The sequence below is a fragment of the Dipodomys spectabilis genome, unplaced genomic scaffold, assembly GCF_019054845.1.
Source record: "Dipodomys spectabilis isolate Male_0828 unplaced genomic scaffold, ASM1905484v1 ptg000126l, whole genome shotgun sequence".
NCBI lineage: Eukaryota > Metazoa > Chordata > Mammalia > Rodentia > Heteromyidae > Dipodomys > Dipodomys spectabilis.
The window spans coordinates 3,544,578-3,571,798 of NW_024870803.1; the positions used below are offsets into that span (position 1 = coordinate 3,544,578).

A 27,221-nucleotide genomic window follows, 5' to 3' on the forward strand; every position below is an offset into this window, starting at 1 on the left:
GAGCAAGGCCCTGCGTTCAATCCTCACCTCTGAAAGAAAGAAAAAAATGACTGATAGTCTGTGCTCTGCACGCTGAGATGAAGGCTTCCAGCCTGCTACTCTGGGAGAAATCACATGTCTCTAATCAAGCCTCTTGGTTGGCTACACCGAGGGACTCCAAATTAACATGACCTGAAATGGGGATTCTCCCTGTGTGGTCCTGACATGTAACCTGTCACAGGGGGATGCTGCCGATGTCAGCAGCAGGCGGTCTGAGCATGCTCACAGGACCTGCCCCCCTCGTATGGAAGGCCCAGGTGTCATTTGTCCTTTGCTCAGATTTGACAACGTGAGCAAGGCGGTCAGGCAGACGCCCAGAGACGCGGAGGAGGTTCGTCTTTTCTGGGTTTCTTCCGACAGTTATCCCGGTGTGTGGCAGGGAGGAAGACTCGGGTTCTCACCGCAGACGGTTACAGCTCATCTTCTATAATTTGACTAATTCTCTGTCCCCTGCAGTTCTTCCCTGCATCCTAGTACAAATGGAACTCCTGTGAGCCTTCCAAAGGCAGAAGCAGCCTTCCTATTTCAATCATTCATGGCTTGCTTGCTTGCTTGCTTGCTTTCATCAGCCATGGGGCTTGAACTCAGGGCCTGGGTGCTGTCCTGTTTTGCCCAGATAAGGATCCCCAAAGACCACCAAGGAGCCAATTCTGACACAAGCACACGAGAGTCATTTATTGCCAGCCCGAGCCTGGACTCACCACCGTCCCCAACGCAGCCGGTCAGAGTTGAGAACCCCAACTTCCAGGTTAGCAGGGTGTTTATTGTGGTTACAGCAAGGGTAGGGGGTTTCCAACTTAGCAGTTACATGATTGGTTAACATTTAGTCAGCAAGTCTTGCAACAATCTTATTGGCTAAAGTGTGCAGGCTAAGCAGCTAAGCAGCGAAATATGTTAACTATGCTATCTTAAGAAACATCTGGATCTTTAGGTACTGATTGACTGTTGCTAGGGAAGTACCGGTCAGAGCTGTTTCGGTCATGTGATTTTTCCAGGAACCTGAGCTCATGTGTCGGTAAAAGCCTTTTTACAAAATGGCCTTAATATCCAATATGGTTGCACTTTGGCCAGGCCAGGTTTCTCAGTCCCTGAGTTTTTTGCTCAAGACTAGCATTCCTTTTGAGCCACAGTACCACTTCCATTTTTCTGGAGGTTCATTGGAGATAAGAGTCTCACGGACTTTCGAAAGTCTGGGCTGGCTTTGAACCAGGATCCTCAGATCTCAGCCTCCTGAGTAGTTAGGATGACAGGTGTGAGCCACCAGCACCCGGCTTCCTAGAACTTTTTACATGACTTCTATTTCAGGTGAATAGCATCATTCTAGACTTTGCTCTGTTACCAAAATCAGAAAGACCCAAGCAGCCTGGACTACACTAAAGACTGATCTGGCAGGGTTTGATGGTAACACATTCCCAGAATCCCACTGTCTCCACCCTAACTGGAAGCTCCTCCCCTCCACACCGGCTTCCCCCAGGCAGGGGTCGGGTCACCTACCGCGTCCTCCACATTCCTGGGAGACAGAAGTGAACAGGGAGACAATCCTACCTAGAAGAGAAGATTCATAAGCATTGCTTCTCAGGTCGCTGAGGCTGGCCTTGAACACGCAGTCCTCCTGGCTCAGCTTCCCGAGTGTTGTGATTACAGGTGTGGCCCACTTTCCTCAGTTGAATACATAGTTTTGATTGATCTACTGAGTGAACTAATAAAAAAATTTCCAAAGGTGGTAAGAGTCTTTAGAATGCACTGGTAACGGACCCCCAAACATGCTTGGGCCCCGTTCCAAAGCTGGTCTTGCCCCGGGTTGCCGGAGGCCCAGGCCCAGGTGTTCCGGGGAAACCTTGAGACTCTGGCCATGCCAATGAGCATAAGGCTAACCACAGGCCCTTGGGACAAATCGGGCTCAAATGGCCATATGGCTGGGGTTTCACATTTTTACTGGCAGAGTGTGATCATTTTTATGGAGTCTCGTGCTTTGCTGCAGATTGTAAATGGTGAGGTCACAAGGATGAGAGACCAGCTAAAAATTATAGAAGACATATGCTGTGCATCTGACTAATGAATGGCCATATTCAAACATGTTCACTAATTAATGGCAATATTTGAATGGGTCTGCTAATGAATGAGAGTATTTGCAAGTGCTGTTGAATTTGCTACTCGGTGACCAGCACTCCATTTCTGGAAGGAGTCAACGGCTCCATAAGGTCTGGGAAATGCCGATGGGCCTTCCCTCCGAGATGTTTAAGGAAATTTGCAGAGACAGAAAATTTGCCCAAGAAGTTTGTATAGTTGAACACTAATTATCTAAATATCAGCATCTAATCCTTTCAAGAGTTCCAGCCTGCAAACAGATCGACTTTAACCACTGGAAAAGAGGAATTCCAGTCATGGGCCGGGCAGTTCAGAAGACAGGATCCTCAGTGTGGAGAAGCAAGAAAGAAACGGGGCGTGGGTAGAAGGGGGCGTGGGTGGAAGGGGCGTGGGTAGAAGGGGGCGTGGGTGGAAGGGGGCGTGGGTGGAAGGGGCCGTGGGTAGAAGGGGGCGTGGGTGGAAGGGGGCGTGGGTGGAAGGGGCCGTGGGTAGAAGGGGGCGTGGGTGGAAGGGGGCGTGGGTGGAAGGGGGCGTGGGTAGACAGGGGGCGTGGGTGGAAGGGGGCGTGGGTGGAAGGGGGCGTGGGTGGAAGGGGGCGTGGGTAGACAGGGGGCGTGGGTAGACAGGGGGCGTGGGTGGAAGGGGCGTGGGTGGAAGGGGGCGTGGGTAGAAGGGGGCGTGGGTAGAAGGGGGCGTGGGTAGACGGGGGGCGTGGGTAGAAGGGGGCGTGGGTAGACAGGGGGCGTGGGTAGACAGGGGGAGTGGGTAGAAGGGGGCGTGGGTAGAAGGGCGCGTGGGTAGAAGGGGCGTGGGTAGACGGGGGGCGTGGGTAGACGGGGGGCGTGGGTAGACGGGGGGCGTGGGTAGACGGGGGGGCGAGGGTAGACGGGGGGCGTGGGTAGAAGGGGACGTGGGTAGACGGGGGGCGTGGGTAGACAGGGGGCGTGGGTAGAAGGGGGCGTGGGTAGACAGGGGGCGTGGGTAGACAGGGGGCGTGGGTAGAAGGGGGCGTGGGTAGACGGGGGCGTGGGTAGACAGGGGGCGTGGGTAGAAGGGGGCGTGGGTAGACAGGGGGCGAGGGTAGAAGGGGGCGTGGGTAGATGGGGCGTGGGTAGAAGGGGGCGTGGGTAGAAGGGGGCGTGGGTAGACAGGGGGCGTGGGTGGAAGGGGTTGTGGGTAGAAGGGGGCGTGGGTAGAAGGGGGCGTGGGTAGACAGGGGGCGTGGGTAGAAGGGGGCGTGGGTAGACAGGGGGCGTGGGTAGAAGGGGGCGTGGGTAGATGGGGCGTGGGTAGAAGGGGGCGTGGGTAGAAGGCGTGGGTAGACAGGGGGCGTGGGTAGACAGGGGGCGTGGGTGGAAGGGGGCGTGGGTAGACAGGGGGCGTGGGTAGAAGGGGACGTGGGTAGATGGGGCGTGGGTAGAAGGGGGCGTGGGTAGAAGGGGGCGTGGGTAGACGGGGGCGTGGGTAGACAGGGGGCGTGGGTAGAAGGGGGCGTGGGTAGACGGGGGCGTGGGTAGACGGGGGCGTGGGTAGAAGGGGGCGTGGGTAGACAGGGGGCGAGGGTAGAAGGGGGCGTGGGTAGACAGGGGGCGTGGGTAGACAGGGGGCGTGGGTAGACAGGGGGCGTGGGTGGAAGGGGTTGTGGGTGGAAGGGGGCGTGGGTAGAAGGGGGCGTGGGTAGACAGGGGGCGTGGGTAGAAGGGGGCGTGGGTAGACAGGGGGCGTGGGTAGAAGGGGGCGTGGGTAGATGGGGCGTGGGTAGAAGGGGGCGTGGGTAGAAGGCGTGGGTAGACGGGGGCGTGGGTAGAAGGGGGCGTGGGTAGACAGGGGGCGTGGGTAGAAGGGGGCGTGGGTAGATGGGGCGTGGGTAGAAGGGGGCGTGGGTAGAAGGGGGCGTGGGTAGAAGGGGGCGTGGGTAGACAGGGGGCGTGGGTAGACAGGGGGCGTGGGTGGAAGGGGGCGTGGGTGGAAGGGGGCGTGGGTAGATGGGGGCGTGGGTAGAAGGGGGCGTGGGTAGAAGGGGGCGTGGGTAGACAGGGGGCGTGGGTAGACAGGGGGCGTGGGTGGAAGGGGCGTGGGTGGAAGGGGCGTGGGTGGAAGGGGGCGTGGGTAGATGGGGCGTGGGTAGAAGGGGGCGTGGGTAGACAGGGGGCGTGGGTAGACAGGGGGCGTGGGTAGAAGGGGGCGTGGGTAGAAGGGGGCGTGGGTAGATGGGGCGTGGGTAGAAGGGGGCGTGGGTAGACAGGGGGCGTGGGTAGAAGGGGCCGTGGGTAGATGGGGCGTGGGTAGAAGGGGGCGTGGGTAGAAGGGGTCGAGGGTAGAAGGGGGCGTGGGTAGACAGGGGGCGTGGGTAGAAGGGGCCGTGGGTAGATGGGGCGTGGGTAGAAGGGGTCGTGGGTAGAAGGGGTCGTGGGTAGACAGGGGGCGTGGGTAGAAGGGGGCGTGGGTAGACAGGGGGCGTGGGTAGAAGGGGTTGTGGGTAGAAGGGGGCGTGGGTAGACAGGGGGCGTGGGTAGAAGGGGGCGTGGGTAGACAGGGGGCGTGGGTAGACAGGGGGCGTGGGTAGAAGGGGGCGTGGGTAGAAGGGGGCGTGGGTAGACAGGGGGCGTGGGTAGAAGGGGGCGTGGGTAGAAGGGGGCGTGGGTAGATGGGGCGTGGGTAGAAGGGGACGTGGGTAGAAGGAGGCGTGGGTAGAGCCACTGCCATCTTTCTTGTCTGCCCAGCTCCCCGGGGCCGGGGTGGGCTGCTGGCCACAGAGAGCAATTCTGCCAAGTGACAGCTCAGGATGCCGTGTGCAGCCGCAGGACCTGATACTGCCCCTTCTCTTCCTCTTTCTTACCTGGACTTCCAAAAGTCCTTCTTCATCAAGCAGGACAAGTGCAAACCAGGGCCGTCCTGGGGCTGAGCATCTTTACATGACAGAGCTGAGAAAGGACAGTGTGGATGATTAGAGGAGCTGATGATTGAAAACACAGTGTGCAGGGCTGGCAAGGTGGTTCTGTGGTAGAGTGCTTGCTTGGCATGCATGAAGCCCTGGGTTTGATTCTTCAGTACCATATACACAGAAAAGACCGGAAGTGGCTCTGCGGCTCAAGTGGCAGAGCACTAGCCTTGAGCAAAAGAAGCTCAGGGACAATGCCCATGCCCTGAGTTCAAGCCCCAGGACTGACAAAAATAAAATAGAGTAGGGTGAGAAAACACAGTGTACAGAAGCAGGGGTGGGCACTGCGCAGGTCCCCGCATGCTCTGAATGGAGGACACTGCCCTCTGACCATGTCCCGGAAAGGCATTCTAATGGCAAACTCTGGGAAGAGCCCTTAGGTCCCCCTGGTGGTGGGCCAGTTCAGCAAACGACGCAGTGCAGCCATTAGCGGGAGCACCCTCAGTCAGCGGGAGCACCCTCAGTCAGCAGGAGCACCCTCAGTCAGCAGGAGCACCCTCAGTCAGCGGGAGCACCCTCAGCAGGAGCACCCTCTGTCAGTGGGAGTACCCTCAGTCAGCGGGAGCCCTCTCAGTGGGAGCACCCTCAGTCAGCGGGAGCACCCTCAGTCAGCGGGAGCACTCTCAGTCAGCAGGAGCACTCTCAGTGGGAGTACCCTCAGTCAGCAGGAGCACCCTCAGCCAGCGGGAGCACCCTCAGTCATCAGGAGCACCCTCAGTCAGTGGGAGAAGCCCCCATGCTCGTAGCTGCGGGTGGAGAGCTGCCCCTAAGATTCAGTAAATGCAAATCCAACCTCCTGAGCACAGCACCGCAAATCACACTTTGTGCCATGTTTGCTTAACGTGTGTGCGCGCTTGAATGCATACAATATTGTGCAACACGAAACCCGCAAGTAGGTAACAGTCAAAAATTTCCTCTGAAACCTTGACCAAGAAAGAAAGGAGGCCCTCCTTACACCGTGCGCTTTGTGTTCCTTTCAATCTGTGCTTTTGTATGTGTGTATGCCATTCAAAAAAAACATAAACAATTTTTAAAGCCCAAGTCTATGAAAATTATGTCTCCGGAAAGCAGTTAGCAAAAAAAAGAAAAATACGTGGCCAATCTTTACGTTTAAAAAGCAGAACTGTTTGGAGGTGAGAACTCCGTTTCAATGGCAATGTCCATAATCACATCTGGATCATTCGATTCCCAGCAGAGCTCTGAACGCGAGGCGGGAGGTCCGGGTCGGTGATGCTAGAGGCAAGCCGAGTGCGGCTGCCATCTTCCTTGGGAAGCCCTGGGCTCTGAGCCGCACGAGACAGATACGTGAAGGTGCACACCGGACGCGCTGCCAGGGTACGCGCACATGCTTGACCAGGTGCAGGGAGAAAATGGGCAGAGACCCTGTGAGATCTCCCAGGAATAGATTGCAAAGGCAGGAACGCCAGAGTCTAATATCAGAGGCTTTGTGTGTACAAGGAGCTAGATGCCTCGTGCTGTGGGGAAACTGAGAGCGTCGTTTAGCCATCCGTGGGTCGTTAGTATGGAATTGGGGGAATATAAAGAAGGTTGGCAAGACAGACAGACCACTAGATACATGGCCAGCCTTTGGACTTTTGGATATTCTTCAAATTCAGCCTCTTTGGACATTGAGCTTTGTAACATATTGTCCTGGTCTGTTTACGCTGAGAACTTAGCATCATGTAAGTTTGCTCTCCACCAGGACATTCTGTGATTCTAAGATACTGTGCACGTGAAGGAAAATATGATGCCACTGTCTCCCCAAAGTGGGGCGTTAGTGCATCGTTATTCCATAGCTTCTGCTCCGATTTGCAGACTTGGGGAGGGCGCACCTCGCCCCGCCCTGCACCGGACCTGGGAGCGCTGTCTTTAACACACCTCAGCTGTGCTCGCGGGCCTCTGCTGCCCCCTTCAGTTCAGCCGCACACCCAAAGAACAGTATTTCTCCTGTCCCCAAAGGAGTACAAATAATGTGCTGCACGCCTTTGATGCCTCCCTCGGCTATAGTCAGGGGTCCTAAGATGGTGTTTGATTTCCCTCTCGTTCTCTTTAACATTGAACTTCAGAGCTGCAGAAGAAAAATAAGGGGCACATAACAGACTGCTTTTATAACAGATGCAGTCACGAAGGAAAACAAGCACGGAGAAATGGGGGCTTTCATTCAACTTTAAGGATCAAAATCTCCTTTTAAAGGTCATTACTTGTAGGCACCAACTGGCTCTCAACCTTATTGATCAGCACGTTCAGTGTTCTGAGGACGCTGAGAGCCGATCACTTGGTTCCTTCCCTGGCTGCTGGAGAGAAAATATGCATCTGTCTCCCTTTAGAACGTGCCCTTGGCGAGACTCACACATCAATCAAATGAAGACTCTGCTGATGTTGAGGAGTTAACGGGGCAGGCGGCTCCTGTTGCTCCATCCACATGCACACTCATTGTCTCCGAGAATGCCTGCCCTGGTGCGCCAGTTCCAGCTGGGAGGAGGAGGGAAACCTCAAACTTATTGGGAATCTATAAACTCAGTTTTTCTGAAAGGGTTCTAGACTTTGATATGACAGTCATTATCATCAGTATGCTTGGAATGTCTTTGTTAACAAAGGGCTGAGTAGCACCTTACGTTTCTACAGGCTCTTACTGCTCATAAATCATGATGACCCATGGGAAAGCTATTGCCTGTGTTTGCTACACAGCAAACAACAGCCATGATAAATATTTATTATCTTGTTATTAGGCCTTGTTCACTGATGAAATGCCTGAACCATTGGGCAGATAGAAAGAAAGAAAGAAAGAAAGAAAGAAAGAAAGAAAGAAAGAAAGAAAGAAAGAAAGAAAGAAGGAAGGAAGGAAGGAAGGAAGGAAGGAAGGAAGGAAAGAAGGGAGGAAGGAAGGGAGGAAGGGAGGGAGGGAGGAAGGAAGGAAGGAAGGAAGGAAGGAAGGAGAGAAAGAAAGATCTCTGTCTCCAAGGCTCTCTGACTTCAAAGGTTCTACTTTTAAAGACTAAGCTGTACCTAATCTTTTAAAATACAAATATCTACTAGACTCTGTTCATGAGCTAGAATATGCTAATTCTTTCACAAGTTGCCCATATGTCAACTTTCACTCATCCTGAAAGTAAATTTAGTCATGTGCCACATAACAGCTAGGGCACATCTGAGAGTTATGTCCTTCAGTGGGAATGTCACTGAAGTGGGCCTGTCCAAACCTGGGGGTGTGGCCCACTTCAAAGCTGGGGGTGCAGCTACATCATGCCTGGGTGCGGCCTGTTACTCCTAGGATGTAAACCTGGTGAGCCTCCGTTTCTGGGCCTCCCTCCCCCATATGCTCCCAAAGACTATAAATAAACAGGACAACAGGGCTGCCTGAGCCCTCCTGGAGGAGGTCTTGAGTTTTCAGACATACATCCAAAGTGATTTCCTTGGTGTGTTTCTCTTCCTGCATCATAGATTTGATGTAAACATGGCATACATCCTGAACTTCACTCTTTGTTAATAAGAACCCACCCATGGTGGAGGGGGGGAGCAGCTTTCTAACTTTTTCGGAGCTTGTTGAGGTCCACAAAACCTTCTGATCGACTTTCATTGACATCTCTGGAGCATTCCTATTTCTTTGTCTCCTGCAGCGTTCTTGTCTCTCCTTCAACTGCGCATTCACGGCCGGCCAAGGGGGCCTCTTGGCGGCACAGAAACGAGGCCAATGTTTGACTGAAACGGCACTGGCCGATGTGCCTGAGCGAGCACGGCAAGAATACGACTTCAACGTCAAGACCATTGTTCTCTTCATAGAAAGACTTGCCTGGTTAGATTCCGCCTTTGTAACTAGGTTTTTACACCTCCTCTCAGGCACTTTGGACCAGCCGATTACTAGCATTACATGAAAAACGTGGGCACCGCTCTCCCATGTTTGAAAATTGGGGGGAAACGCGGCATTCCGTTGCCACGTTCACATGACTGAGTCACACGGCTCGGACCGCAGTGAAGTCACGTTCACTTGTTCATTGTAAAAAGGAAACAAACAGTCACACCACGGGAAGAGGAAACAGTCACACCTCGGAAAGCAACGACCTTTATCCTGACTAATTATGAGAAGAATTTGTCTTTTGGCTTCTTGGGAGTTTTTTTTAATGGAAAGAGGTTTGAACTACAATGTAGTAAATAGCACAGACACTTTTGATTGTTTTTTTTTCTGTCTGTTCTATAAAACAGAAGTAAACTGACCTAGTTAATTTTTTTCTATAGGAGCTGTGTGGACCAGGGCTCTTGCAGAGACAGGAGACACACGCACACACACGCACACACACACGTACGCACACACACGTACGCACACACGCGCGAACACACACGCGCACACACGTACACATGCACACGCGCACACACGTACGCGCACACACGCGCAAACACACACACACGTGTGAACATACACATGCACACACACGCGAACACACACGCGCCGTGCGAACACACGCACGCACGTGCACACACACACATGAAGAGATGTGCTATAAGGAATTGCAACAATAACCAGCTTGTGGGGCCAGGCAGTGCGTCGGGAGTGCGCGGCGCCGGCCGCCGGGGCAGACAGGCTGAGCTGTGGTGGGCGCGGGGAGAAGCCGCAGTCCGCAGGGAGACTCCCTTCCCCTCACAGCAGCCCGCTGCTCCCAGGCTCCTTCACCAAATCCAGTCAGGCCCGCCAGACCCCGAGAGCGGCCTCCCACTCGTGATGTCCGCCAGCGTGACAGCGTGTGACGGCGTGTGCCCGTGTGTTTGCAGAATGTCTTTACAACAGCTTTCTGGGTTGCCTAAATGTGTTCATATTCTAGAGCACTGCTCTGGGTCTGCTGCAGCGCGCCAGGGCTCCTCTGTGCATAGTTTGGGAACTGAAGCACTAAGCATTTGTGCAAGCAACATGGAAAGACTTCAGAAGACTGTGATTTTTTTTTTTTTTTTTTTTTTTGGGTCCGGTCGTGGGGCCTGAACTCTGGGCCTGGACGCTGTCCCTCAGCTCTTCAGCTCAAGGCTAGCGCTCTACCACTTGAGCCACAGAGCCACTTCCGGCTTTTTGCTTTTTGCTTATGTGGTGCTGAGGAATTGAACCCAGGGCCTCAGGCATGCAAGGCAAGCGTTCTACCACTGAGCCACCTTCCCAGCCCAGAAGACTGTGATTTAAACAACAAGAACAAACACTTTCCAGATAAATGAGACCTTCTGATCATTGTCTTCACTGTGTATGAAGCAGGTTTGGGATATTTAACTGGGAAGGAACGGCTGCTCATGTATAGAAATGTATTCTTTTGAAACCCAAGCACTCTCATGAATGTACCCATGCTCCTCACGGCCAGCGTCTCTTCAGCCTTTGCTTGCTGACCATCCTAACAGCGCAAGGCTTTCGGCTTTCTGTGCTCTTCATTTTCTGTTATTTCTTTATGGTCTGCTCTTGGCAGTGCCGGTGAGAATTTAATGTCTTTGTGTCGGGAATGGCCTAGTTATTCTGACAAACTGATCAACCTCCAGGGTGCTCCTCCACCATGAAACTGATTTTATATCTCATGCACTGGCTAATAAGATGTCAAGCATTTTTCCTGTTGCCCGGGAAATCAGGCTTGCTTCTCTCAGAAGTCCCGGGGCGTTCTCAATGACTGAGCCTCACACAGCCTCACACAGCCTTCCATAACACAGCTTCTCACACACGGCACAGCTTCTCCATACAGCTCAGCTTCTCCACATAGCACAGTTTGTCAAACACAGCACTTCTCAACACAGTACAGCTTCCCCACACAGTGCAGCTTCTCATAGAGCCCAGCTTTTCTTGGAGCATATAAGAAATGAGTGAAGGGCTGGGAAGGTGGCTCAGTGCTAAGAGCACTTGCCTTGCATGCCTGAGACCCTGGGTTCGATTCCTCAGCACCACATAAGCAAAAAGAAAAAAGCCGGAAGTGGCGCTGTGGCTCAAGTGGTAGAGCGCTAGCCTTGAGCTGAAGAGCTGAGGGACAGCGCCCAGGCCCAGAGTTCAGGCCCCACAACTGGACCAAAAAAAAAAAAAAGAAAGAAATGAGTGAAGATTAGCAGAGACATTTTAAGAGAAGGAGAAAACCTTCACAGGAAATGCTAGGACCCAATTTACCATTCACTTTCCATTCAAAGAAAATAAACTATTAGAGACTAAAACCTGGTTGTCCTGGTGATCTGGGTTAGGGAAGTCTTGATATATACCGTCTCCCACTAACCTAAACTTTTAAATAAGTTGACATTCTACATTGGAGCTCAGTCTCTAAGAAGTAAGAATATAATATAGGTGAGATATCTCTTACTCCAAACCCAAAATGCTCTAAAATCTGAAGTCTTCTGAGTGTGCCCATGACACCAGAGCAGAGCTTCCACACATGACCTCACGTGAGAGGTCGAAGCCAAGGGTAGGCACACTGAGATTATTGTAAGAAGTCGCCAGCAGACCATGTGCAGAAAATGTATATTGCAAGTGAATTCCGTGCTTGAACTTGGATCCATCCCCATGATATCCCATTAGGTGTAAACAAGTTTTCCATAATCTGAAAAAAATCAAAAATTCGAAATATATCTTGTTCCAAACGTTTCAAGTAAGGGCTGTTCAACCTGAAGTCTAAAAGTGGTGGTTATAGCCCTTCTAGTGGTGTATTTCTGGAAAAGAGGCCATTGTACTATAAAATGATTGCCTTTTGTGGTTGTTACGTCTTAAGGGGTAATGTAATGTCTTGACAGTAAAGTACTTTTTAGGTAAATGTTTGAAAGAAGATGGACATAGGGGAAGAAAGAAGTCTGTTCACAGGCTGAAGATGTAAGGAAAAATGTGTTGGGGGTGGGGGTTGTATTCTGGAATCTCGGAGGAAAAGCAGGGGTCCTTGACATAAAGTTGGTGTTATTTGTAAACTATTTGTTTTGCTTCAGTGTTTCAGTTAAATTAGTCTTTTTTTCTATTTTAAGGCTCCCTTACTTGCGCAAAGGAGTTTTATGTTTCATTGTGATATTTCTATCGATGTGTACAATGTATTTGGAACAAATTCACCCTCGGCTACATGTTCTTAACGCCCTCTTCTACCTCCCCCTTCAAAGAGCAATTTACCATGCTATCCTTTTCTTTTTCTTTCTTTCTTTCTTTCTTTCTTTTTTGTCAGTCGTGGAGCCTAAACTCTGGGCCTGGGCACTGTCCCTCAGCTCCAGGCTAGCACTCTACCACTTGAGCCGCAGCACCACTTCCGGCTTTTTCTGCTTATGTGGTGCTGAGGAATCGAACCCAGGGCCTCATGCATGCAAGGCAAGCGCTCTACCAACTGAGCCACCTTCCCAGCCCCACATGCTATATTTATATGTATATGTGTCACACACACACACACACACACACACACATACACAATGTGCTTCAATCGCATTCATCCTCCCAAACATCTCTTTTTCTCCCGTTAGTTCCTCTTTTATACTTACGTCTATTATAATCATCATTACTATCATTTTAGTAATGATTCATCATGAATGAAATCTGCTATATTAGAGCTTTGAGGTTAGCTTTCCTCAACATTTTCCTGCAAATGTCATAACTTTATTCTTCCTTTTAGTAGATCATTGTACACATAGTCCACATTTTCTTTTTCCATTCATTGTCTTTTGGGCCCAGAAGTTGTATGGCAGAGTTGTAAGACAGTTCTGTTTCTGTTTTCTGAGGAGCCACCAGACTGATTTCCAGTGTCCCTCAGACAGTGCCACCAACAGTGCATAGGGCCTCCCCTCCCCATTCCCACCAGCATTTCTGTGTGTTGGTTTCCTTGAGGATTGTCATTCTGAGTGGCACGACATGAAATATCAGTGTCATTTTTATTTGTGGTTTTTAAGGGCCTGGGATGTTGAATAGTTCTTCATTTATTTATTAGCTGTTTATACTTCATTTGAGAACTGTCTATCCAATTCACTTTCCCATGTAGCCTATTTATTAACTGGATTATTTATGCATTTGGTATTCAATTCTCTTGAGCTCATTTTTTAAGATTTTTTATTAGCGTGCAACTGTTATACAAGGTAGAGGCTCACTGTGATGTTTTTACCCGTGCATACCACACGTCCCAATCAAACCCACCCCTCTGAATACCCTCCCTCCCTTCCACCCCTCTAAAACAATGTCAGTTGGTTTTATTGTTGTATTTACATATATGCAAATGAAGCACCCAGTCATTTGCATCCTCTTTCACCCATTCTGTTCACCTTCATCCTAATAATGTGTGTGTGTGTGTGTGTGTGTGTGTGTGTGTGTACATTGCACCAAGGGGTTTCACAATGGCGGTTCAGATGGGAATGGATTTTGTCTTCATGAGAGTACCCTTCTCCTCTCTCTTTCCCCGCCCCCAGGCCTCTGCTCACTAACACTTTTATTGATACTTCATACACAATGGCAATGCATTTTAATATTATTCACCCTCTATCACTGTGTTTCCCCGGTCTCTTCCCCCTGGCTCCCTTAAACAGGCCATAGCGACAACCATCTTCTATTCATGTGCACATGCATATGCAACACAGAGCATCATATGCATCTATATATCACATAGGCACATATGTAGGTATATACGGAGAGGGAGGGGAGCATAGCATATTTCTGATTGTGGGATGGTTTGAGTGGGTTAGAGGATGGCAGGAGGGAGAGAGGGAAACAGCACCAAATACACGCAAGTCGCTTTCCTCCTGCTCTGTTCCCCTCTCCACTGGCTCCAAGCATTTACTCCCAATACCGTCTCCTCCGCTGGGAGCATCTGGAAGGAATGAAGTGTGACTCATCCGTGTGTGTGTGTGTGTGTGTGTGTGTGTGTGTGCGCGTGCGCGCGCGCACATGCACACATGCGCATATGCGTGCTGGTACTGGGACCTGAACTCAGTACAACATGCCCTTGATTAACTTCTCATCCAAGGCTAATGCTCTACTACTTGAGCCATACGTTCACTTCTAGCTTTTTGCTGGGTAATTAGAGATATGAGTCTCAAAGGTTTTCCTGCCTTGGTTGGCTTCAAACCTTGATCCTCAGATCTCAGGATCCTAAGTAGCTCGGATTACAGGTGTGAGCCATGGTGTCCAGCTCACCCTTGATCTTTAGCGTCCTGCTGCCTTGCTTGTAGCATTCTCCAATGAAGAGTGAACAGAGCCATCCAAATATAACTTGGTGTCTCTTTGCACAAGGTCATTTGTCATGGAAACCAGAGGAATGAGCAGGGTGAGTTGGGAAAAGGGAAACCGTGGCCTGACCACATGCAGCAGACCCATGGCTCTCTGTGTTCTCCACAGTTTGTCTTCTGCCGGGACTGCAAGGATGCGTACCATGCCGGCGGCTGCAGCACGCTGTTTAACACCTCGGGAGCCACTTCTCAGGTCAGTGGCCCCCTTCCCGCCCTCAGAGAGGGCTCTGCCATGAACCCCAGCAGCAGGGCGGGATGGGGTCCCCAGGCCATGTGCACGTCCCCATGGCCAGGTGGATGTCTGTGAAACCGGGTGCCTGGACCCCCAGGCCCAAGTTCCAGGAGCTCCACATTCGGTCTGGCCACTCCCCTCCAGAGAGCTTCTCTAATTAACCAGCGAAAAGCCGGAAGTGAAAGTGTGGCTCAACTAATAACATGCCAGTCACAAGCAAAAACGCCAAGGAAGAGCATGGGGCCCTGAGTTCAAGCACCAACACCAGAAGACAGACAGACAGACAGACAGACAGACAGACAGACAGAGAGATGGGAGGGAGGCAGGCAGAGAACATGGCGGCCACGGGCAGACAGCACTCAGAACCACTCCGGCACTGGGGTGGGTTCAGGTTCCAGCCTTAGTTAAATAGGGAGAACTTTAGGCAGAAAGTAAGCAAGGAATGTACAGTTAAAACCGTCCCTGATTGCTGGGCGCCGGTGGCTACTCAGGAGGCTGAGATATGAGGGTCGCGGTTCAAAGCCAGCCTGGGCAGGGAAGTCGATGAGACTCTTATCTCCAATGAACTACCAGAAAACCAGAAATGGTGCTGTGGGTCAAGTGGCTCACATTGAGCCAAAGAGCCAGGAACAGTGCCCTGGCCCAGAGTTCAAGACCCACGACCAACAGAAAAAAAAAAAGTCCCCAAGTCACAGATGTGACCGGGGTGACCATTAGTTCCATCTTTGGCCCAGAAACATTGTTGAATCTTTCTGGAAGAGAACGGAAGCAGTGCCTGGCGGTGTCTCCTGAACTGTCAGCCTTCTCTCTCAGATGCCAGGCCCGGGGCGGTGCCGTCCTCCCGGTGCCCGCCGAGGCTGTAAAGGGACCACGGCAGGAAGAGCTCGGCCCCAGGAGCCCAGCGCGGAGGGCATCCAAGGGCCCAGCCCAGCCATCGCTGGGGTTGCCTCTTACACCCACACTTCCTCGCTGTCCCCCATCCCAGGGGCGTGGGGCAGGGAGAGGCCCTGAGCCTGGGCTGGCCGATGAAGAAAGCCCCGCCATCCCCAGATCAGACAACTCGAGCCAGCCCTGCCTGCGCGTCTTCTCCAACGCGTCTCTGCAGACTCCCTGGCATCCTTAAGTCACAGGCGCACCCAAAGCACCTCCCCTCCCCTCCCCTCCCTTGCCCTCCCCTCCCTTGCCCTCCCCTCTCCTCCCTTGCCCTCCCCTCCCCTCCCTTGCCCTCCCCTCCCCTGCCGCCCTGTCTCTGGACGCGGCTAACTGGCGGCCCACATGGTCTTCCCCGCCGATGGATCTGTTCCAGTGTGTGGACTTCGAGTGCGTTCTCCAGCCAGGCGAGCCCGGTCTCCTGCACATTCTTTTATTAATGCAAGAAGAAGAAAAAGAACAAGAAGAAGAGGAGGAGGAGGAGGAGGAGGGGGGGGGGAGGAGGAGGAGGGGGGAAGAGGAGGAGGAGGAGGGGGAGAAGGAGGAGAAGGAGAAGAAGAAGAAGGAGGAGGAGGAGGAGAAGAAGAACAAGAACAAGAAGAAGACGACGACGACAGCAAACTCAAAAGCTGGATTTCAGTTGGTTTCAAAATACTGAAGAAGCTTGAAGTCACAATGGTGGAGAGCTTGGGGATCTCTGACGATCCACCTGCCTCAGCCGGTGGGGGCCCTGCCCCCCCTCCACCATGCCCATCCAGCCCCTTGGGCTCACATCAGAGGCGAAGCCCCCCCCCCCCCAGGATGAGGGTCTGCGCCAGCTCAGGAGCGCCACACCACGCACTTGAGTTTCTCCCCCTGCAGCCCCTGCACCTGTCCTCAGACCTTGGCTCGGGCCCAGCCTGAGCCCATGGGGACGAGGCTGGGGGGAGGATAAATCTCCACTCAAGTGTCTCCTGCATGCATCCACCCCGGGGCCAACTGCTGCAGAAATGCCCAGTAACCCCACCCCCCCACACACACACACACACGCCCCGACCCTGGAGCGCATTCCCAAAGTACTCTGCCCCAGCAGGAAGGTTTGAAGGCTCGCTCAGGAGCAGAGTGGCCCGGGGCAGGGCGTGGAAAGCATCATTCGATTTCCTACGCTCACAGGCCCAGCGCTCAGCGCCCCGGCCTTTCCCTCCCGGCCACGCGCCAGCCAGATCTGCTGAGCTATAAATAATGGAATGAGTGTGTGCCAAGCGTTTATAAGCCGCAAAGTGCTACAAAATGGAAAGGCTGGGGGCTGCAGGGCTCCCAAGGCTGGATGCTAAACGCATCGGGCTCGGGGGGAAGCGAAGGTAAGATGGAAAGACAAATAGAGGCACGCATGCACACACACATATAACACGCAGACACACACATGCACGGATGTTCCCACACATGCACACGTGGCATACATAGGTACACACACATGCACACACAGCACATACACACAGGAACTGTGTAACAACCCACTCTCATGGAACTAACCCAGTCTCCTGAAGACGACATGAATCCCAGCCCCTGGAGACACAGCTGTCCTTTATTAGGGTCCCCCCACCCTCTCCCACCCCCCGTCCCGCACACTTGGTACACAAAGCTCCTAATCTCAGGTCCTTGCCTGAATTTGCAGCTCCACAGCCCGGAGAGCCGATTTCACATGCAAACTACCAGAACCATTGCATCCTGCGGGAAACGTGCTCGCAGGACTGTGTTGTCTCACCCACAGAGCGTGCTGCACACGCGTCACACAGCACACAGATGCTACACGTGCACACATCCTACACGGCACACACGCCTACAGACATGTTACATGCAGGTCACGCACCACATGTGCACACCACACACCCCATGCATGCGCTAATGCACACCACACACAACCCCACCATACAAAACACATCACACACACACACACCACGGCACACGCTCCATACACACTGCATTCCTGTGTGTCACAGGCACGCACAGTTACAGAACACACCTCACACACACACAAGCCTGCACATGAGAATCCACAGCACACAGAGCCACACTGGCACACACGCTGCGTGCCACGCACTGCGTGCCCGGGCCCCTTTTCTGGTGTCCAGGGAAGCAAGCAGCCGTGACAAGCCACCCAGCCCCTGGGAGCTGGGCGCCAGGCGCTGTGCATCAATGGCCACCAGATGGCGCCAAGCCCCTAAGGGAAAGGCCGTACTTTACCAGGACCAGGGTGGACCTGGTTGTTGAGAGGATTACAGGCTATCAAAGCAGCGCCCCACGCCCCGTAATCATGTGTAATTATCTCATGCCCAAAACAGGATTTCTTTTTTTTTTGGTCGGTCGTGGGGCCTGAACTCTGGGCGCTGTCCCTCAGCTCTTCCACTCAAGGCAAGCGCTCTACTACTTGAGCTACAGCACCAGCTCCGGCTTTTTCTGCTTGTGTGGTGCTGAGGAATCGAACCCAAGGCCTCATGCATGCAAGGCAAGCACCCTACCACAGAGCCACCTTCCCAGCCCCACAAACAAGATTTTTTAAAGATGAAATAACCAGTTGAAGAAGAGGGTGAGTCCCTCTGCAGGCTTATGTCCCAGAGCACCGCGTCAGAGGGCCACGGGGGTCACTGTGACCCCAGGGCCAGAGAGGGGCTCAGACAGGCAGGGCCCAGAGTCCTGCCCTCGCAGCCCCAAGGGAACTGGGTGCTATGGAAGCTCATGGCCCGTGCCAGGTGATGGTGTCATTCGCGTGGCCACCAGCAGGGGGTGCCGCTCACAAGCAGGACCCTGAGCCTGGAGCCTCCGCCCTCCTTTGCCAGCCAGGAAGGCACTGGCTCCTAGGAGGACCCAAGAGCTTTGCGGGGCCTCCCTCTCCACCTTTGTAGGTGCCCAGCCCTGGCTGAGGAGGGCAGGGGGGTATGTGTGCTGAGCATGAGAACCAGGCGGAGGTGGCCTCGGGGTGTGGGCTCTGGCTGGTGGTCGATGGGCACGTGGAAGGGGCCTCTGCCTCTAAATTAGTGGCACTGGGAAGAACAGACCCTCCAGGGTCCACAGGGCTCCCGATGTCAAAGCGTCAGAAGGAAGAGGCTGGTGTGGTGCGGGAGACCATGCAGGCATCATGGCAGTGAATCCTCGAACCCAGGGCCAACCTCCCTGCCTGCTTCCTGCCCTGAGTGCTAGTTCCTGCCCACACAGGTCCAGTCCACTCCAACCCTCCCTGACTCTTCACCCCTGGTGACCCCTCCCTCCTTTGGCAGTAACCCGCTGAGTACAGAAACGCCAACTGTTAGCGAGGTCCTACCGGGCTCCGAGAGTGGGTGAGAGCGCTCGGTACTTCTGATCCTGTACCGTCACTGGAAATGATGATCGGGTTGCAGAGATGGAAGGACCGCCGTTTGAGGCCCGCCCAGGGAACAGTTCGTAAGAGAGACTTGTCACACAAACCAGGCAAGGTGAAGCCGTCTGTAATCCCAGCTATGTGGGAAGCAGAGGTAGAAAATGTCCATCTCTCTGAGGTCAGCGCAGGCAAAAGCATGAGACTTACCTGAAAAGCAAAAAGCCAAGGGATTTGAAGGTGTGGCACAAGTGGTAGAACACTGCCTATGGCAGGCTTGAGGCTCTGAGTTCAAACCCCAGTACTGCCAAAAGCAATCTATAAAGAAAATAGTTGTATCTGTGAAGGTGAGACTATTGAGAATTGCTGCTCTGGCTTCTTCCTCCCCCCCCCCCCCTCCCATCTCAATAGCCAACACTTGCTTTTTTGGGGGTCCGGTCGTGGGGCCTGAACTCTGGGCCTGGGCGCTGTCCCTCAGCTCTTCAGCTCAAGGCTAGCGCTCTATCACTTGAGCCACAGCGCCACTTCCGGCTTTTTTCTTTTTGCTTATGTGGTGCTGAGGAATCAAACCCAGGGCCTCCGGCATGCAAGGCATGCGCTCTACCACTGAGCCACCTTCCCAGCCCATCAATGGCCAACACTTTCTTAGCAACTCCCATTCCCTTAACTGGGCAAATCCAATAACTTAATTCATACTAGCGTGCAAGTGGCCACCCAAGTTGTACTCTGTGTCCCTCTTGGGGAGCAAGTGTCTTGGTTCTTGAACAGGAAGGAGCCTCTCTTCAGATGGCAGGGCATCCCCTCCCCCTCCCCCACCCCCTCCCCCAGCCTGTCCTACTGCTCTGTCCATGTGCCTTGGGCATCAGGAAAGTGGAATTGTGAGAGGGAAGTGTTTTTCTTCTTTCCCCTAGTTTCCTTTCCTCCTGGAGAGACCACGCATGTTGATGTGAAGCAGGGTGCAGCTCTGAATCTCTGCTATCCATGGGCAGGAAGCCTCCAGGTCTCGCTCTAGACCTTTCCCTTGGGTTGACCACGATATCCTTTGTCACCGTCACTCTACTGCCCAGGCTCCACTTGGCCACCTGCGACCGAGTGCTTAGAGTGCACAAGCCCAAGCCCCGGGCTGCAGCGAGGCTGTGAGCCATGGCCGAGGAACACATGCATCTCCATACCTTCTAGACTGACGAAGAGCTGCCGGATTGTGCAATCCGTGGCTGGTGGGAAAAGTAGGGCGTGTTCAGACACTGGGGTCCAGGGAAAACGAATGGCCTCACCCACACAAGTCTGTAAGCTGGGGGGAAATATTCACTACATATATTCATTTTGTGAATATATATACTGCCTCACACACAAACCTGTATGTGGGGCAGGGAATGTTCACAACGTGTGTGTGTGTGTGTGTGTGTGCGTGTGTGTGTGTGTTCATTTTGGTCCTGGGGCTTGAACTCAGGGTCTGGGCAATGTCTCTGAGCCTTTTGGCTCAGGGATAGTGCTTAGGAGGCTGAGATCTGAGGATCACAGTTTAAAGACAGCCAGGACAGGAAAGGAAAGTCTGTAAGACTTATCTCCAATAAACTATTCAGCAAAAGCCAGAAGTGGTAGAGTGCTAGCCTTGAGCACAAAGAGGCTCAGGGACATCACCCATGCCCTGAGTTCAAGTCCCAGGACGACAGTGGAAATGTTCTCAATGAAGGTGTGTATTTTAAAATGAGAAATATAATACATTTATGCCACCAAAAAGCCGGAAGTGGAGTTGTGGATCAAGTGGTAAAGTACCAGCCTTGAGCAAAAGAGCTTAGCCCCAATACTGTCATACAGACAGACAGACCCACCGACAGACAGACACACACACACAACAGGTGTGTGTGCCTTGGCATTTAGCAGCTGGCTTGCCATTAACCATCGGCTAGATGTTATGGGTGAGTCACTAAAACAATAGCATCTCGGGCTGATTGCACAGTAAGGTTGAGCCATCTCTTCCCAGCCTGTCAGCACACGCCCAGTGCCAGGCACCGTGTGCCCCACACAGCCGTCCCGTGCCCGCCGCAGCCGCCCGGCGGCAGGCGGGCCCCGTGTGCGCAGGCGGGCCCGTGTGCGCAGGCGGGACCTCGTGTGCGCAGGCGGGCCCCGTGTGCGCAGGCGGGCCCCGTGTGCGCAGGCGGGCCCCGTGTGCGCAGCTGCCCAGTGGCAGGCGGGCGCCGTGTGCGCAGGCGGGTCCGTGTGCGCAGGCGGGGCCCCGTGTGCGCAGGCGGGCCCGTGTGCTCAGGCAGGACCTCGTGTGCGCAGCTGCCCAGCGGCAGGCGGGCCCCGTGTGCACAGGCGGGGGCCCGTGTGCGCAGGCGGGGGCCCGTGTGCGCAGGCGGGGCCCGTGTGCTCAGGCAGGACCTCGTGTGCGCAGCTGCCCAGCGGCAGGCAGGGCCCCGGCACCCACGCTGCTCCCTGAAGCCCATCGTCACGGTGGATGGCTGCGAGCGCAGCGCCAGCAGCCCGATGGCAGCGGACCATTGACGTGTGCTCTTCTTGTCTCGGTGGGTGCAGGCCTACAGAGTGGACGCGCGGGCCGCCGAGCGAGCCCGCTGGGAGGAGGCCTCCAAGGAGACCATCAAGAACACCACCAGGCCGTGTCCCCGCTGCGGCGTGCCGGTGGAGAAGAACGGTGAGTGGGGGCGGGGCTGGGGGCGGGGCTGGGGCGGGGCCGGCCTCCAGCTGAGTGGGGGCGGGGCTGGGGGCGGGGCTGGCCTCCAGCTGAGTGGGGGCGGGGCTGCGGGGCGGGGCTGGCCTCCAGCTGAGTGGGGGCGGGGCTGGCCTCCAGCTGAGTGGGGGCGGGGCGGGGGGCGGGGCTGGCCTCCAGCTGAGTGGGGCGGGGCTGCGGGGCGGGGCCGGCCTCCAGCTGAGTGGGGGCGGGGCTGGCCTCCAGCTGAGTGGGGGCGGGGCGGGGGGCGGGGCTGGCCTCCAGCTGAGTGGGGCGGGGCTGCGGGGCGGGGCACACGCCCCTCAGAAGCTGCTTGAATCCCAGCTCTTCCACATCACGTTGGGGCCTTCGAGCCCCAGCTCCCCAGAGGTCGCTGAGTTTTAACGCCAGGGCTCCGTGCTTCGGGATGGCACCAGCAGCATGTGATCTTCACAGGATCTCGTTATTTCCTTCTATTTTTACATCCTGTTAAAGATATGTTGATAATAACATTGTCCTAAGTGAGATTTTAAAAACAATCTAGGGCTGGGAAGGTGGTCGAGTGCTTGCCTTGCATGCAGGAGGCCCTGGGTTCGATTCCTCGGCACCACATAAGCAGGAAAAACTGGAAGTGGCGCTGTGGCTCAAGTGGTAGAGCGCTAGCCTTGAGCTGAAGAGCTGAGGGACAGCGCCCCGGCCCAGAGTTCAGGCCCCACAACCAACCAACAAAACAAAACAAAACAAAAAAATTCTAAGTTTCCTCCTTTACTTTCCATCTACACACATGATCTCTCGAACAAAAAGCACAGTAAACCAGAGGATTTGGAACGCGTGTCATCCCATCCTAACACGAATACCCGATGCTACCGATCTGTATTTCAAATCGGTGACTGTGCCCACGCCAGGTTTCTGAGAACAAAAATGAGACCATAAAGAGGCAATTACTTGGAAAATTTGGCAAGGAAAAATATGAGCTAACAAGATAATTGGTGCAATTGAGTAACGGATCACATTTCCAGAACTTATGCAGGGCTCAGCCAAGGAAGCGGCCTCCTCTGGCCTGTCTAGCCGAGATGCGGCCCACGGCCGGGCACGGTCTGCGCCTCCCAGGTGTGGGGCGCGCTTCACTCCACGTGCCTGGGCCCAGCAGCGCCCCAAATAAGGGGGTTGCCAGCTCCTGTGGAGGGAGGCAGGCCCCAGAGAACCCCCAGATCCTGTCGTTTTCTTCCTCCTGGGGTCCACTTGTGATCTCAGAGCTTATGGGAGAAAGAGCGCCTAACATGATTGCTTCTTCCTCTCTACCCCTCTGGTCTTAAACGACATCTTGAATTAAAGCATCCAGGACTGCATTCCCCACCAGAGTTACAACCAGAGCCCCAGCAATGCCAATTCCTGACTGATGATTTTTTTTCTGAATCAAGGAACACTAACAGAACAATAGAAAATGAATCACACTATGCAAGCACGTATTAACTCATCAAACATGTAATGCATGTTTAAATATCTGCAGACGTTGATGTAGATTCATAACTCAGAACTTGGCTGTCTGTGGCGCACGACGCCTTTGTCTCTGAACCCCAGGGGGGACTGGGCCTCAGTTTCCCCAGTCTCTGAATGACTGTCCGGTGCTGTCTGGTGTGCCTCCCCTGCCTCAGCCTCTCTCGGCCCCAGTGGCTGGTGGCTGCTCGCATAGACAGTACTTTCTAGAAGAGCTTGCAGTCAGGTGTCTGCCGCCCGCCCACCCACTGCTGTCCTTTGTCTCGGCAGGAGGATGCATGCACATGCAGTGCCCGCAGCCCCACTGCAGGATGGAGTGGTGCTGGAACTGCGGCTGCGAGTGGAACCGCGTCTGCATGGGCGACCACTGGTTCGATGTGTAGCGGGCACAGCAGGCCACAGCCTCTGCCTGCCCCGTGGCCGGCGGTCCTTCTTCCAAACACAGATGCTTGCTCACACACGCACACACACACACACACATAATTATAGAAACTTCTGGATCCCATTTACTGCATCCAGGAAAAACTACCACCAGCAACGGTGCCTGTTCACACCTCAGGAAATACCATAGCACCATGAACGCACTTGATGTAAACTTGACACAAACCCTGGCTCTTACACTGATTTTAGTTAGGCCGCATCAGCTCCTGGAAGGAGACTGCTCAAGTTTAGTCTCCTGCATTTTACTGCACGTGAGTACTGAGCGGAAGCCACTGGTGAGGTGGGAAGTAATTGGGGTGTGGGCACAGTGTGGGGGCTCTCACAGGACGGACGGTCGTGGCGTCTTAGAGCTAACGATAGCCATGGCTTGGAGAGTGATTTTCCCATCTCACAGGGCCCCAGGTGAGCGCCAAGGATATTTGCTTTTCTCTGAGAATTCTTTCGATAAATTTTGCTGGTAAAATACGCGCTACGCACACATCAAAATGCCAACCACCGAGAGGTCAGGAAAGGGACCTGCAATGCCGGCTTTGCAGTTCCAGGAAACAAAGCAAAACTCACGGTACTTTGATCTCCTTTGATTATTTGCAACATTTGCAAGAACTTATTTCTTCTGAAGACATCACACGTTCTAGAATGTGCATAGCTTGGCAATCGAGCTCCTCTGCCTTTACTGTAAATCTAGTAGATAAAGGAGATCGTTTTTTAGAACAATTTCAGAATTGCTCTAGGCCAGTGTTATCAAAAGTGCAGGATCTGAAGCTGAATGTATATGGAAGGAGTGCTTCCAGAATGATCTACATGAAAATGCCCCTCCCCCAGGCGACTGCCCAAGAAGCCTGGACCGCCAGGGCCTTGGCACAGGCCGGCAGGCACGCATCAGAACACACAAGCTAACAAGCTTTGTCTTGGACCACTACTCACATTTGCAGCTGGTTGTTGAGGTGTTTGAGACCCACAGAAAGATTCCCTCTAGAACCCGTGAGTAGAGTTTCCACAACCACTCATGCTGGCGAGAACTTGTTGCGGGCCACGGCAGCCTCCCGCCGGCCTGCTGGCTCCCCCGGAGACAGAACCAAGAACGTCACTGACAACACGAGATGCCCTGCTGGGTTTAAAGGCCTTGATGTTCCCACCTCAGTGCCCCGGCTTCTCTTTTTAGACAAGCCCTTGCCGCTGGCAGAAGAGGGGGCCACCCCTGGAACTTTCCAGATCACATCCTGAGCATGTCTGTCCCTCTGTCCGTGATGACGTGGCCCTCTGTTTCCTGGGAGGTGCAGCACTGGAACATCACACAAGCAGCCGAATTTGGCTTTGCATTAGAGTATCCATCCGGCCCACAGGCCAACTGCCACCACACCTGTGCCCTGACGCCCGGGGTCACGCAGAAACGCCAGCAAGGGCGAGGGCAGCGGGCGGCATCTCCTTCCGTCAGCCAGGCAGTGTGGTCCTGACAATCCCAGTCCATCCCCGCTGCCGAAGCCAGCAGCACCGAGCCACGGCCCATACCATATCACCGTGGCTCCGCTTTCTGGGCGCTGCTTTTGTTACTGACCCCTTAGAATTCTGCACGGGGTTTTAGAGTTTTGAAGCTGGAATGAGGTTTGCAGTCACCAGTGGCCGGGGAACCCGGTCCCCTGGGGCCAGGGGGCTGACTGTCCAGCAGGGTCCTTGGTGTTTTCACACTAGAGTAGTGATTCTTAAAATATCTTAAGGGGGAAAAAACCACTGTGTATGAACATGACTCAGGAATAGTATTATTGGAGCCTGAACTGTGTAATAAAATATGAAGATCAAAAGAACAGAAACAAGATCTCTGCCAAATAATCGTTATTTTTCTCTTACGTGTGTTGAGAAATATCTGATGCCTGTGTCTACTGCTGAATTCACACTGTCAATAAAAGCTTCAAAAGATTCTTTGGTCTGTCCTTGGCATTATGTTTTGGAGAAAAGTTGGAGAAAAGAAGAGTACACTCCCCCCCCCCCCCCCCCACACACACACACACGTTGCTCCCTGCATTTCTCTCAGAACTTTCTAGAAGCATCCATCGGCTGGTGACAAATGATCCTTTTTATCTCTATTCTAGATTCTAAATTAACTTGGGTTGTTTTCTCTCTTCGGTATTAGGTTATCAAAATTTGAAAACAGAGCCTTATGCAGAAATGTCAATAGTTACTTTCTTGCCATCCTGTCTAAATAAATGATTGGTAAAAGTTTCAAGCTGTTTGCCGGTGGCTCACGCCTGTCATCCTAGCTACTCGGGAGGCTGAGATCTGAAGATGGCGGTTCAAAGCCAGCCTGGGCAGGAAAGTCCCTGAGAATCTTATCTCCAATAAACTACCCAGAAAAGGCTGGAAGTGGTGCACACAGAGCACTGTGCCCGTCTTCAGATTACGAATAAACCATGCAAGTGCAGGATTGAAGGTCCTGTGGTTTGGGTAACCACCGGGGCACAGCCTCCTGACCACACCACCCGGCCCCGCGGCGAGACCCCCAGCATCTCAGCCGTGCACACTGCGCCCCGAGCGCTGGCTGCGCACACCCAGCTCAGGAGGGCGTGAGGGACAGAAGCTAAAGCACCAGCTTACAACTCCTGTCTCCAGCGAGCTCAGCGCCCAGCCGCGCGGCCCAAGCGCCTTTCCCTCTGCCTGGAATCCCCGCCCGACCCGGGCAAGGCTCCGGTCAGTTCGACCATGGCGTCTCCAGCCCGGCGGCTCCCAGCCCCCACGGGGGCGTCCCCGAGCGAGAGTGGCATTGAATGCGTATCTCTTTCCACCCCGCGCTTCACAAATGAGGAGAGATGCAGGCTGAGCCTGCCCCCTGCTGCGCCTGGCCTGACTCTAGTGTGTGTGGGGGGGGCGGGGGGAAGGGGGGTTGAGCAGTTCTACGTGGAAGTCCACTGTGTGGGGACCTTGCCAGTGAGTCCACGAGGGAGCATGCCTGTACCCTGCGCCTGCATCCTGTACCCTGCAGCCTGCGCCTGTACCCTGCGCCTGCATCCTGTACCCTGCTGCCTGTACCCTGCGCCTGCATCCTGTACCCTGTGGCCTATACCCTGCGCCTGCGGCCTGTACCCTGCGGCCTGTACCCTGCGGCCTGTACCCTGCGGCCTGTGCCCTGCAGCCTGCGCCCTGCACCTGTGCCCTGCGCCTGCGGCCTGTACTCTGCGGCCTATGCCCTGCAGCCTGCACCTGTGGCCTGTACTCTGTGGCCTGTGCCCTGAGCCTGTACCCTGCGCCTGCGGCCTGTGCCCTGCAGCCTGCGCCTGCGGTCTGTACCCTGCGGCCTGTGCTCTGCAGCCTGCGCCTGCGGCCTGTACCCTGCGGCTTGTGCCCTGCAGCCTGCACCTGCGGCCTGTACTTGCGGCCTGTGCCCTGCGGCCTCTACCTGTGGCCTGCAGCCTGTGCTCTGTAGCCTCTACCTGTGGCCTGCAGCATGCGGCCTGCACCTCATACCTGTACCCTGCGCCCTGCGCCCTGCACCTGTGCCCTGCACCTGCTCCCTGCGCCCTGCACCTGTGGCCTGCACCTGCGGCCTGCACCCTGCACCTAAGGCCTGAGCCCTGCGCCTTCAGTCTGCTGCCTGTGCCCTGCACCCTGTGCCCTGCGGCCTGCGGCCTGCACCTGCAGCCTGAGCACTGTGGCCTGTGCCCTCTGGCCTGCGCCTGCAGCCTGCACCCTGCACTTGCGGCCTGCACCCTGTACCTGCACCCTACACCCTGCACCTGCGGCCTGAGCCCTGCGCCTGCGGCCTGTACCCTGCACCCTGCAGCCTGCACCTGTGGCCTGAGCCCTGCACCTGCGGCCTGAGCCCTGCGCATGCAGCCTGCACCCTGTACCTGCGGCCTGTGTCTGCCAGATGCACAGGTTC

General features: G+C 54.4%; 1 protein-coding gene across 1 annotated transcript in view; it reads left to right on the forward strand.

The window, feature by feature from the left end:
- Prkn (parkin RBR E3 ubiquitin protein ligase) overlaps positions 1-25,266 on the forward strand; it is a 992,623-nt gene extending 967,357 nt beyond the window's left edge. Inside the window, exons 10-12 of the mRNA XM_042689760.1 lie at positions 14,358-14,441; positions 21,280-21,397; positions 23,180-25,266. Of these exons, the coding sequence (XP_042545694.1) occupies positions 14,358-14,441; positions 21,280-21,397; positions 23,180-23,292 (315 nt within the window). The 3' untranslated portion in view covers positions 23,293-25,266. The remainder of the gene's footprint in view (positions 1-14,357; positions 14,442-21,279; positions 21,398-23,179) is intronic.
- The last annotated feature ends 1,955 nt before the right edge of the window (positions 25,267-27,221 follow it).